Genomic DNA, 13,008 nt, shown 5'->3' on the forward strand with positions numbered 1-13,008 from the left:
TGTAGAAGGAATTGGAAACAAGGAAGTAGACTGGCTTTTCTTTGAATTTGTGTAATGAAGGGCAGCTTCTGCTCCATGGATTCACTAAGGCCCAACTTTGCAAAACCACAGACCCTCCATTTGTAAGTAAAGGTAGCATCCACAATACAGTCAGTGTGGGAACAGATGAACGATTACAGGCTGAAGTGGCAAGGCTGAAATCAGACCTTATACAAGTTGGGCCCCAATTTTGAATTCTGGAAAAAGATTAAAGATCATAGAAAGGAAACTGATTTTGCCATCCACTATATTTCCAACCATAAATTTAATTTTATCCATGGTTAACCCATTTATGGTAACATGCAAATGCAGATGCCTTCAAATACTGGGGAAAAAATATACTCTTTCTGACTCAGAATTTGTTTCCAAACTTCAGAATTCTCCCCTGTAAGTACAGCAGTCAATGCTGAATAAGATGAATGTCACATTTTAAAGTCTTGATACATGAAAATGTATTTGCATTTACTTGACCCAAAGCTCTCATACACTCACACATACTGTACATACACCAAGGAAATATGAATGCAATGATGTGAAATCATTGGGGGTTTTTTAAGCAGCCTTATGACCAACATTGGGAGCTCTGCTTTTATAAATGCAGTTGGTGAGGCTTTATATGCCATCTAAGAAAAGAGCTTTTAAGGCAGAGGAGGAGAAAGGGAGAAAAATGTATTGCATTGAGAAATTAAGGGTGATTGTTTAACAGTATTGACGGCACTGAAATTCCCTTTTTCTTATATTGCCCAAAGTAGCTATTGTAAGACTTGTAAAATGCAACAAAAAAAAGAAGCATGGAATAACAGGAATAACACTGGAGTAGGGTATGGCTACAATCCTGATTACTTTACCAGTGCTTAAAAAGTTAGGAATTTAACTAGCCATTTGCCTTTAATACCCATAATAAACATCTTTTCAATTCTTGAAGTGTTCCACTTTCTTTCCGATAATCATTCTTTAAATGCTGTGCACTACTTCCAGATGCCACTATGTCCGCTGACTGTCATGAAGAGTTTGGACTGCTTGATAACCCTCAACTTGGTCAATATTGCTTCTGCCAGATTGCAATTTGACAAACAATGCATAAGAAAAAGGACTATTTCAGACCATAGAATTTTATCCTATCTCCACCCATACACCAGCATACAAGGAAGCTTTGTGTTTCTACAGGTGAAGCCTGCACACACAAAGTGCTCTGAAATTATTATTTTCTTTTGCTTCAGTAATTACGGCAGCAAGAAAAAACATCTCTGTAACCTCCCTGCCCTCAAAGTTCAAAGAATATGCAACCACATGTGATTCTTTTTCCTGTACATGTTGATGCCATGCTTCATGTTGAGACCTTAAGCACGCCAGAAGATCTGCTTTCTCTTAAAAATAGTCAATACCAACCATTAGCTTCATAGCTTCATCTAAAGCTATCTTCAAGCAAGCATGAAATTACCTCCTCATGGACATTTCTTAAAGTTGTAAGATACTAAAAATGTTTTACAATATGGATCAGGCTAAAATATTTGTATATCCCATCTTTTTATTCTTTTTATACTTAAGGGCTAGGAATTTAAACAAACAGATGCAAATTCATTTTAAAGAACTAAAATGCAATGTCTGAGGTTTTGCTGTGTTGAAATCAAATGGTGTTTGTTTGTTTGTTTTAAAAAAAACCTTAAATCCTAATGCATATAAACTCTAAACTAATCAAAACAAGTATTGCCTACTGAAGAAGCTGGCACTCAAGCATGAGCGTGATGCAGTTTTATTGTTCTTTGATCATGGATATGTAGAAGAAAACACTATGGAAGTATTCTGGGGGAAAAATAGTCATTTGGAAGCAGTTCTTGCAACTGAAATTGCAAAAGATAGAAGCTGGGAGAAAGATGTGGAACACACAAGAGATTAGGTTTTTTTTTACTTTATTGTTTGTTGTAGCATGCCTATAGATAATTGTGTGAATATTGTTGGGTTTAGACTAGGGACCTCTGAATTCAGATGCTGCTTAGACACAACATTTCTAGGACACAAGATACAAGTACCTATACACACACACACACGCACACACACACAATTTTACTTTCTTAGATGAGTAAAAGGTGTGCAAACAATACTTATCCCATGGGATGGCAGAATAATGACAATAGCAGAAGACTTAACAAGACTCCGGGCTATGTTACAATGCATCATATTGACAACTGTTCTCCTTGAACTGCACAGGTCACTGAAAGGACTGTATATAATGTACTATTCCATTTTTCCATATGTGGAAGGCATTCAGAGTGAAAACACTACAGTGGAGAGTCATGCATTAAGAGAGACTCAAAGGCCAAGCAACTATCTTGTTGGCTTCAGCAAATCATTTTTTTTAAAGAAAACAGGCTCCCTAAACAATGGATACAAGGGACACAACTGTGTGCTCTTAAAAGTGTAGATGGGCCAATCCTTGGTTTTACTATCTAAGTTACCGTAAAGACTCATGTGCAAGAACTAGTAGTTACAAATAGATTCAGCTTGTATTTAGAAAACAGATCAAGGTATAGAGTTCCGGAATACTTTTTCTTCAGTATAATTGTGGTGACAAAATATCAGTCTGAAAAAATGGAACTCCTAAAATAATATTCAAACTTGACATTTTTCAATTTCTTGAGAATAAGGAGTTCTTTCTTGATTAGTGTGATAAATAAAGAACTAAACTATATCGGAGCAGTCATCTCTTCAACTGAAGTTGTACAGGAACAAGATTCTCTTTGTGCGATTCAAGGCCACACAACTTTTGGCATCTATAGAATGTTAAAAGTGTGCTTTATGCGTCCTCATAAACTTCAGCGGTTGGCTGATTTTCAAAAATGGCTGCTTGGTGCATAGGGCAAGTCACAGACCACACTTTAACAAAATACAATGAGGTTGATGATTGCCACTTTTCTGGTCCTTCTAGATGTTCTAACAGTCTACAATTTTAATTTACCTTGTTTACCAACTGGTAGCAAGCCATTATGTTTGTTGTGCTATGATGGTTTATGGGAGAGCCCAGGGGCATCCTTGTAAAAAAAAAGAAGAAGCAAACTTTAAAATCAGATAGGATAGAAGCCCAAGAATGCCAGAGATTATGCCGAGAAGCATTTTTAGTCCTTCTAGCCACCATTATTCTGATTGAATTCCATCATAATAGCTCTTTGTGGCTGGAGATTCTGAAGCCTTTCATTCATACCAAAATAAATATTTCATTATATCTGATAGAATTGTTTGACTAGAAGTCAGAACTGGGATTATTGGGGGAAAAAATCCACCTAGAGCTTTTCTGCATCTTGATTTTGCCAGTTATCAAAATCACCAGTAATATTTCAATACAGACAAGTATTCATTTACTTATATCCTGTCTGTCTTGTTATCCAAAGAGACTCTGGGTGGCAAGTATCCTTCTGTATTTTCCAATCTTCCGGTTTCAACTGGAAATAACAGAGCTTGTTTCCCCCTCCCCCTGCTCTTTTAGGATACGCCAAAGTCAACCCTATTTTTGGTTTGTGGAGGAACTCAATTAAGATTGGCATGCCAAATGTAAAAGTTCTTGGTCATGCTTATCTACGTTATTGCTCAAGTTATCGAGCTACATTTGTTGCCATGTTTTCTGAAATGCATTCATAAAATGAATTGCACACGGTTTATCCTGGCAGGGCTTTAATGTTCTTTCCGCTCATGCTTGATTCAGCAGAAAAGGCAGTTTAGTTTGGAAAGTGGAGGGAGGAGGGAGGTTGTTAAGATTTTTTTTTAAATCCCACCTTTATAAGTAACTCAAGGCAGTGATCACACATAATATTCCTTCCTCCTCCTATTTTCTCCACAATAACCCTTTGAGGAGAGTTGGGTTGAGAGAAAATGTCTGGTTCAAAGTCACCCAGCTGACCTTCATGCTTCTATGTATTAAAGAGGCTTAAGCAAGGCTGCTTTTAGGTCTAGGCAACCTAGACAGGGATGTGGTGGCTCAGTGGGTTAGGATGCTGAGCTTGTTGATCAGAAGGTCGGCAGTTTGGCGGGTCGAATCCCGAGTGCCGCGTAACAGAGTGAGCGCCTGTTACTTGTCCCAGCTTCTGCCAACCTAGCAGTTCGAAAGCACGTAAAAAATGCAAGTAGAAAAATAGGGACCACTACGGTGGGAAGGTAACAGCGTTCCATGCGCCTTTGGGGTCTAGTCATGCCGGCCACATGACCACGGAGACGTCCTCGGACAAGTGCTGGCTCTTCAGCTTTGAAACGGAGATGAGCACCGGCCCCTAGAGTCGGAAACGACTAGCATGCATGTGCGGAGGAACCTTTACCTTTAACCTAGACAATTGGCAGGGGTCCCAAAATTAAAGATTTCTGAAATACACAATACCAAAGTGAAAAGTGGTAACAGCACAACCTCTGTGCAGTATGCGCCAAAATCAAATATAATTTTGCAAAATTATTGCCATATGAAAACAGGATGTGCTGATGTAATTAAAATTGGGTGAAAAACCAAAGCCAACATGGGTTTGTCAAAAACATCATGCCAGACAAATCTTATTGCATTCTTTGACCAAGTGACAAAATTACTGGACCAAAGGAATGCTGTGGATATAATTTACTTGGACTTCGGTAAGGCATTTGATAAAGTAGATCACAACCTACTTCTTGATAAGATAGAAAAAACGTGGGTTAGACAGAATCATCACCAGATGGATTCGTAGCTGGCTGACTGGCCATATTCAGCATGTCGTCCTCAATGGGAATGTGTAGTGGGGTACCCCAGTGCTCTGTTCTGGGCCCATTGCTCTTCCATATCTTCAATGATTTGGATGAGGGGATAGATGGAGAACTCATCGAATCTGGATGGGGAAGAACAGGCTCCAACTCAACCCGACTAAGACTGAGTGGCTTTACGTATCGGCATCTCGTGTAGTCCAGGATATTCCATCTTTGGTTATGGGGGAAGAGGTGTTACCTCCCGTTGATAGGGTTCACAACCTAGGAGTCCTCCTGGATGCATGACTCAGTTTAGAAGATCATATAGGAGTCGTGGCCAGGGGGGCATTTGCCCAGGTTCGCCTGGTGCGCCAGTTGCGCCCCTATCTGGACCGAGATGCTTTACGTACGGTCACTCATGTGCTCGTTACCTCCCGTGTTGATTACTGCAATGCTCTCTACATGGGGCTGCCCTTGAAGACCACCCGAAGACTTCAGCTGGTGCAGAATGCAGCTGCACGGGTTGTGATGGGAGCATCCCTATACTCCCATATTACACCCCTCCTGTGTGAGCTGGATTGGTTACCGGTTGCCCTCCGGGTGAGATTTAAGGTGCTGGTTCTTACCTATAAAGCCCTACATGGCTTAGGCCAGGGATACCTGCAGGACTTTCTGCTGCCAGGAATGACTTCCCATCACCCTGTGCGCTCACACAGAGAGGGCCTCCTCAGGGTGCCATCGGCCAGACAATGTCGGCTGGCGACCCCCAGGGGGAGGGCCTTCTCTGTGGGGGCACCTGCCCTGTGGAATCAGCTTCCACTGGAGCTCCAGATGACCCCAGACCTCTGGTCCTTTCGTCGTGACCTTAAGACATTTCTTTTCCAACAGGCCGACCTGGACTGATGATAAGGGTTTTTTAATATGGTTTTAAGGTTTTATTGGTTGTAGTTGGGGCTATAGATATAGTTTAATTTTTAATATTTGTATTTTTACTTGTATTTTACTGTTGTTAGCCTCCCTGAGTTCTTTGGGAGATAGGGCGGCATATAAGTCCCATTAAATAAATAAATAAATAAATTTGCAGACGACACCAAGCTGGCAGGAATAGCCAACACTTGAGAAGATAGGCTTAAGATACAGAAGGATCTTGACAAACTTGAACATTGGGCGCTAACAAAATGAAATTCAATGGGGAAAAAAGTAAGTTCTACATTTAGGCAAGAAAAAAAAGGACACGTATAGTATAGGTCAGGGGTAGGCAACCTTGGCTCTTTAATGACTTGTGGACTTCCAACTCCCAGAATTCCTTAGTCAGCATGGCTAGTTCAGGAATTCTGGGTATTGAGGTCCAGTCATAAAAGAGCCAAGGTTGCCTACCCCTGGTATAGGTGATACCTTGCTCAATAGTAGTAACTGTGAGAGGAATTTCGGAGTCCTAGTGGACAATCACTTAAATATGAGCCAGCAGTGTGCTGCAGCTGCCAAAAAAGCCAACACAGTGCTAGGCTGCATTAACAGAGGGATAGAATCAAGATCACGTGAAGTATTAATACCACTTTACAATGCCTCGGTAAGGCCACACTTGGAATACTGCATCCAGTTTTGGTCACCACGATGTAAAAAAGATGTTGAGACTCTAGAAAGAGTACAGAGAAGAGCAACAAAGATGATCAGGGGACTGGAGGCTAAAACATATAAAGAATGGTTGCTGGAATTGGGTACGTCTAGTTTAATGAGAGAGGACGAGGGGTGATATGATAGCAGTATTCCAATATCTCAGGGGCTGCCACATAGAAGAGGGAGTCAAGATATTCTCCAAAGCGCCCAAAGGCAGGACAAGAAGCAACAGATGGAAACTAACCAAAGAGAGAAGCAACCTAGAACTAAGGAGAAATTTCCTGACAGTTAGAACAATTAACCAGTGGAACAACCTGCCTCCAGAAGTGGTGAATGCTCCAACACTGGACATTTTTAAGAAGAGACTGGACAGACATTTGCCTGAAATGGTATAGGGTTTCCTGCCTGAGCAGGGGGTTGTACTAGATGACCTCCAAGGTCCATTCCAACTATTGTTGTTGTTGGCAATTCTATTTATGTTCAGGAAACTCAATCAAAATGTGTTCTGGTTCTCCCAAGGCTCAAATGTGCTTTTAGGAATTTAGACTGGAGAGTTCTTAGTAATGTGGTTTTTACATTTTTTTCTTGTAAAATGACAAACAGATTTGTTGTTGACTCTCTGCACGAGGGGAAATATTGCATGTACAATCTTTAGCTATATTGCTAGGGCCCCTTGAGACAAGGGGACGGCCTTATGGCAAAGACCCATGTATAAATGAGAATCAGTGTAACAGCACTACCACCAGCAGGACATTTGTAGTAAGTTCAAATAATGCAGCATTGTTTTTACTAGCCTAGTTCAGGGGTAGGCAACCTTGGCTCTTTTATGACTCATCCACGAGTCATAAAAGAGCCAAGGTTGCCTACCCCTGGCCTAGTTGGTGTTCTTTTTCTGGAGGATGTTTCACCCTATGATCCCCTCCTTCCAAAACGTTACACATAAGATGTAACAATAAAACATAAATAGCAACATATTCACTTTTTAAGGTATCTTTATTTAGATGGTATAATCCAGGTTTGGCTTTAGTTCCCCCCCCCACCCGCCCCAAATTTTAAGTCTCAAGAGTTTATCCTGTAAACTGCTGTACAAAAATGTAACATTTATACAGTAATTTAATAAGTTTAATTTATACAGTATAATTCAATACATTTTTTAAAAAGCAAAGAACTGATTAGCTGGCAAATAACATATTTTTAAATTTAAGTTCTCTCAAAATGGCACCCAAAAAAGCAGTTTTAAAAACCTTTAATCTCGAGACAATTAAACTTTATATAATTCTTCAGAAACCAAACATTTTAATACCCAAGTAGTTACATGATGAGGAAAAGAGGATTAACTGCTTTATTAAAAATGGGATATAACATCAGCTGTTCATAGTGGCAGTTGACTGAAATAGTTCAAGTATAATTCAAATTGCTATTGATTGCTCTACGTAAGGTCTCCCCCTTAAATCTGAAGTCATGCAAATAGGGAGCTAGATGATTTGACTATGTTTCACTGCCAGTTTAAAAGTTTCTTGGGGGCCCTGTGGGTCACAAATATACTCAGGAATGTAGGATTTCAGAGCCATGACTCAATCCACTCACAGAGCTCCCACTGCCTCATTCAGTTGTGTCCCACAACATAATTAACAATAGTTCTCCAAAGAGAGAAGTGCAAACTATGGGCATCTAAACCATATAAAGTTTAGGTAAATTTGAAGCAGCTATACACGTTAACTTTGCCCATAGCTTTTAAACTTCAACCACCTAAGCTAAGGTGTGCACAAATTAAAGTGCAAACAACTAATTTGAAGTGTGTCCCAAATGCTCAACTTTAAAGTTACATACAAAAATCTACATTGCCCAAGCTTTCTTGTTCAATGGGAATTGGTCAGGCTTGCTGATACCCAGTATCATGTTTATACATCGAAATGTGGCAATAGAAAGACAATGATTTTAAGCAAAAGAGAAACAGCAGAAATGCATTTCAGAAAATGACAATCCAAGAACCTACTTGAACTAAGCTTGGCACAGAGTAAGCTAAATGGACATAGATCGTTCTATGATTTATAGACTGAATCAATGAACAATACATGATATCTCAAAGATGGGACACATGACATGCCTATCAGAAAGACAGCCTTTGTTTTTAAAAAAGTATTTGTTCCTATAAAGTTGCAGTTAAATTGAGATTAAATTGGTGCTTGACAACTGACAGTACCCGCCCCCTGCAGACACACCCTCTATCTAGCCTTTGATCCATGTGTGAAAGGTTGACCCACTTGATCCAATGAGGTAAAAATGTCCTTGTATGCAGAATTCCAAGTAGTTAGGCCCAGAGGAGAAGAAATGAAAAGAAGGTACTAAATAAAAACTTGCCTCTCCCAGGGTTAAATATTGGTGAATTAGATAGACATGATAACTTCAAATTAATCCTAATATAGAAGCCAAGAAAAAGCACTCTTGGATTAAAAATGCATCTTGTGATAAAGCAGAAATTATCAAGCTTGACATATCATTTACTGAACAGCTTTCACAATGGGACATGACCAGAAGCCTCTTGCAAAATTTACCTTACTGATGCCCATATAATTAGCCCAAGGACCGTTAATCCTATTGCAACTATAAGAATGAGGATGCATATTTTCTTCCGGGACTTGCGCTGAATGAGAGTAAAAAAAAAAGGATACTGTTAGGTACAGGAATATACATTTTAGCATATTCAATCTCTCTCAAATGAGTGCTTCAATAAGGTACTTTTGCCTGTGTCAATAATGGGCTTTTATGTCATAGATTCCCTCTACACCAGGGGTGTCAAACTCAATTTCATTGAGGGCCGCATCAGCATTGCGGTTGCCCTCAGGGGGCTGGGTGGGTATGGCCAGGGTGGGCGTGGCCTACTGGGTGGGCGTTGCTAGAGTGCGTATGGCCTACTGGGTGGGCGTGGCCAGCTCTACATCATTCGCATCAAGGGTGCCTATGAGGGCCCGGGCAGGAGTGGGACAGATCTGAGGGTCTCTGGCAGAAGGAGGGTCTCTGGGCCAGGGCAAAGGCAGTGGGGGCCGTTCCCTCACTGTTTCCAGGATGGCTTTGCGGGCCACATGAAACCACTTTGCAGGCCAGATCCGGCCCCCGGGCCTTGTGTTTGACATGTCTGCTCTACACCAATTTTTTTATTTAGCACAGGTGTCCCCAACCCCCCAGTCCATAGACAAGTACTGGACCACAGCATGCCTGCAACTGGTCCGTACAAAAAAGCGAAGTCCCATCTGTGGGATGCTGGCAGCACACAAAACCACACCCTCTCCGGTCCGCGGAAAAACCTCTCTCCACAGAACTAGTCCCTGGTGCCCAAAAGGTTGGGGATCTCTGATTTAGAGTATGGCACAGAGCACAGGTAGTCCTCAACCTATGACCACAATTGAGCCCAAAATTTATGTTGCTAAGCAAGACAGTTGTTTAGTGGATTTTGCCCCATGTTATGACTTTTCTTGCCACAGTTGTTAAGTGAATCACTGCAGTTGTTAAATTAGGCTCGTTAAGTGAATCTGGCTTTTCCATTGACTTAACTTGCCAAAATATAACAAAAGGTGTATCACATGGCCCCGGGACACTGCATCCGTCATAAATATGAACCAGTTGCCCAGCATCCAAATGTTGATCATGTGACCATGGGGATGCTGCAATGGTCTTAAATGTGAAACAGAATCATAAGTCACTATTTTCAATTGCGCTATAACTTTAAAAGGTCACTAACTGATCTGTTGTAAGTCAAGGACTACCAGTATGTGGATAACAGTAGTAAAAATATAAAAAAGGAGGACATAATACTATGGTGCACATATGATGGAAATATGTGGCCCATTTTGTATGGCATGAGAAATTGAACAAGTTATACAGTAGGGTAAAAAATTATTTGATCCCCTGCTGATTTTGTACTTTTGCCCACTGACAAAGAAATGATCAGTCTATAATTTTAATGGTAGGCTTATTTTAACAGTGAGAGATAGAATAACAACCAAAAAAAATCCAGAAAAACTGATTTCAAAAAAGTTATAAATTGATTTGCATTTTAATGAGTGAAATAAATATTTGACCCCTTCACAAAACATGACTTAGCATTTGGTGGCAGAACCTCTGTTGACAATCACAGAGGTCAGATGTTTCTCGTAGTTGGCCACCAGGTTGACACACATTTCAGGAGGGGTTTTTGTCCCACTCCTCTGCAGATCCTATTCAAGTCATTAAGGTTTTGAGGCTGACGTTTGACAGCTCAAACCTTCAGCTCCCTCCACAGATTTTCTATGGGATTAAAGTCTGGAGACTGGCTAGGCCACTCCAGGACCTTAATGTGCTTCTTTTTCAGCCACTCCTTTATTGCCTTGGCTGTGTGTTTTGGGTCATTGCCATGCTAGAATACCCATCCATGACACATTTTCAATGCCCTGGCTGAGGGAAGGAGGTTCTCATCCAAGATTTGATGGTACATGGCCCTGTCCATTGTCCCCTTTGATGCAGTGAAGTTGTCCTGTCCCCTTAGCAGAAAAACACCCCCAAAGTATAATGTTTCCACCTCCATGTTTGACGGTAGGGATGGTGTTCTTGGGGTCATAGGCAGCATTCCTCCTCAAAAAATGGCAAGTTGAGTTGATGCAGGAGAGTTCGATTTTGGTCTCATCTGACCACAACACTTTCACCCAGTTGTCCTATTCAGATGTTCATTGGCAAACTTCAGACAGGCCTGTGCGTGTGCTTTCTTGAACGGGGGGACTTTGTGGGCGCTGCAGGATTTCAGTCCTTCACGGCATAGTGTGTTACCAATTGTTTTCTTGGTGACTATGGTCCCAGCTGCCTTGAGATCATTGACAAGATCCTCCCATGTAGTTCTGGGCTGATTCCTCACCATTCTCATGATCACTGAAACTCCATGAGGTGAGATCTTGCATGGAGCCCCAGAACGAGGGAAATTGACAGCTTTTTTGTGTTTCTTCCATTTTAAATAATCGCACCAACTGTTGTCACCTTCTCACCAAGCTGCTTGGCGATAGTCTTGTAGCCTATTCCAGCTTTGTGTAGGTCTACAATGTTGTCCCTGACATCCTTGGACAGCTCTTTGGTCTTGGCCATGGTGGGGAGTTTGGAATCTGATTGTTTCTGTGGACCGGTGTCTTTTATACAGGTAACAAGCTGTGATTAGGAGTACTCCCTTTAAGAGAGTGCTCCTAATCTCAGTTCGATACCTGTATAAAAGACACCTGGGAGCCAGAAATCATGCTGATTGATAGGGGATCAAATACTTATTTCACTCATTAAAATGCAAATCAATTTATAACTTTTTTGAAATGCGTTTTTCTGGATTTTTTTGTTGTTATTTTGTCTCTCACTGTTAAAATAAGCCTGCCATTAAAATTATAGACTGATCATTTCTTTGTCAGTGGGCAAATGTACAAAATCAGCAGGGTTAGGGTTAGGGAAAATACTTCCTCCCTCCCCACTGTATATAGGTTATAAGTTACACTTGGTTACACATTGGTTCATGAGAATGGAATAAGTCTTCTATATATTAATATCTAGGCAATTTAACCAATTAAGTGCAGTGTTTGTTAGTTGGAGAAAATCTGTTTTTCCTCCTGCATAAGCTCTCAAATGGCAGCTAGTCACTAAATGATCCAGCATCTGACGAGGAGCAATTCATGTTCAGGGGAGGATACTCTGCCCCATTTAAACAGAGAGACTTGACAGATGCCATGCAAGGTGAGAATCCTACTCAGAGATTTCCAGCACTGGCAGGTGGCATCAAAATCCACTAATTTTTGTGCCAGATTAGATATATTATTTCCAGAATCTGGATGATTGAAAATCAAATTTATTTTCCACTGGAATTTTACATCAAAGTTAGAGTTGTGCAGTTGTGGTGCAAGTATGCACAACATACTTATTTCATTACCAACTAGCTTGGTCATGAAACATCTGCAAGAAAAATAACAAGGTCAGACAGCACCAAAGGCACCACAGAATTTTATCTAAATGAAACAGTAGCAACCATTGATGTGGCAGCATCTTTCTCTCCCTCCCCCATGTCACATGTTCACTTAGCAATCCTTTCACTTAATGACTAAGTCATCAGAACCAATTGCAGTTACTAAATAAGGACAATCTGTACTATCTTTGCTTATTTGTTTACCTGGTACTCTGCTGCTCTTGTCAACTGCTGGTTCGCTTGCTGAACGTGGACTTCAGCTGTTTCTACATTAGCTTCTATGCTATCTTTGAGAAAGGAGAAAAAAGCATTACAATCTGTCCTCTACAGTTGACATGCAGGCAGAAACATCTTGCTCTGAGACTTTATAGTTTTGGATCCATTTTGTAACTTTTGAGATAAATTCCAACAACAATGGTTTGAAAAATATATTAAATTAAAACCAAGGACAACGGTATATGTTCCAGTACAGGTATCACTACTACTACTACTACTACTACTACTACTACTACTATCATCATCATCATCATCATGGCATTGTTACATTAGCTAGGAAACTACAGTGTAATTGCAGACTAGTAGTGGCTCAGTGGGTTAGGACGCTGAGCTTGTCGATCGGAAGGTCAGCAGTTTGGCGGGTCGAATCCCGAGTGCCGCGTAACAGAGTGAGCGCCTGTTACTCGTCCCAGCTTCTGCCA

At 40.8% G+C, this 13,008-nt stretch overlaps 1 protein-coding gene across 2 annotated transcripts in view; it reads right to left on the bottom strand.

Moving 5' to 3' along the window:
- Positions 1–7,369: 7,369 nt before the first annotated feature.
- STX7 (syntaxin 7) overlaps positions 7,370–13,008 on the bottom strand; it is a 50,378-nt gene continuing 44,739 nt past the window's right edge. For both annotated transcript variants that reach the window (XM_081312751.1, XM_081312752.1), the window contains 2 exons: positions 12,515–12,597; positions 7,370–8,992 (listed from right to left, as the gene is read on the bottom strand). In XM_081312751.1, coding sequence (XP_081168877.1) covers positions 8,900–8,992; positions 12,515–12,597 — 176 coding nt within the window. In that variant the 3' untranslated portion in view covers positions 7,370–8,899. The remainder of the gene's footprint in view (positions 8,993–12,514; positions 12,598–13,008) is intronic.

This window comes from Vipera berus, assembly GCF_964194415.1.
Source record: "Vipera berus genome assembly, chromosome: 1".
NCBI lineage: Eukaryota > Metazoa > Chordata > Lepidosauria > Squamata > Viperidae > Vipera > Vipera berus.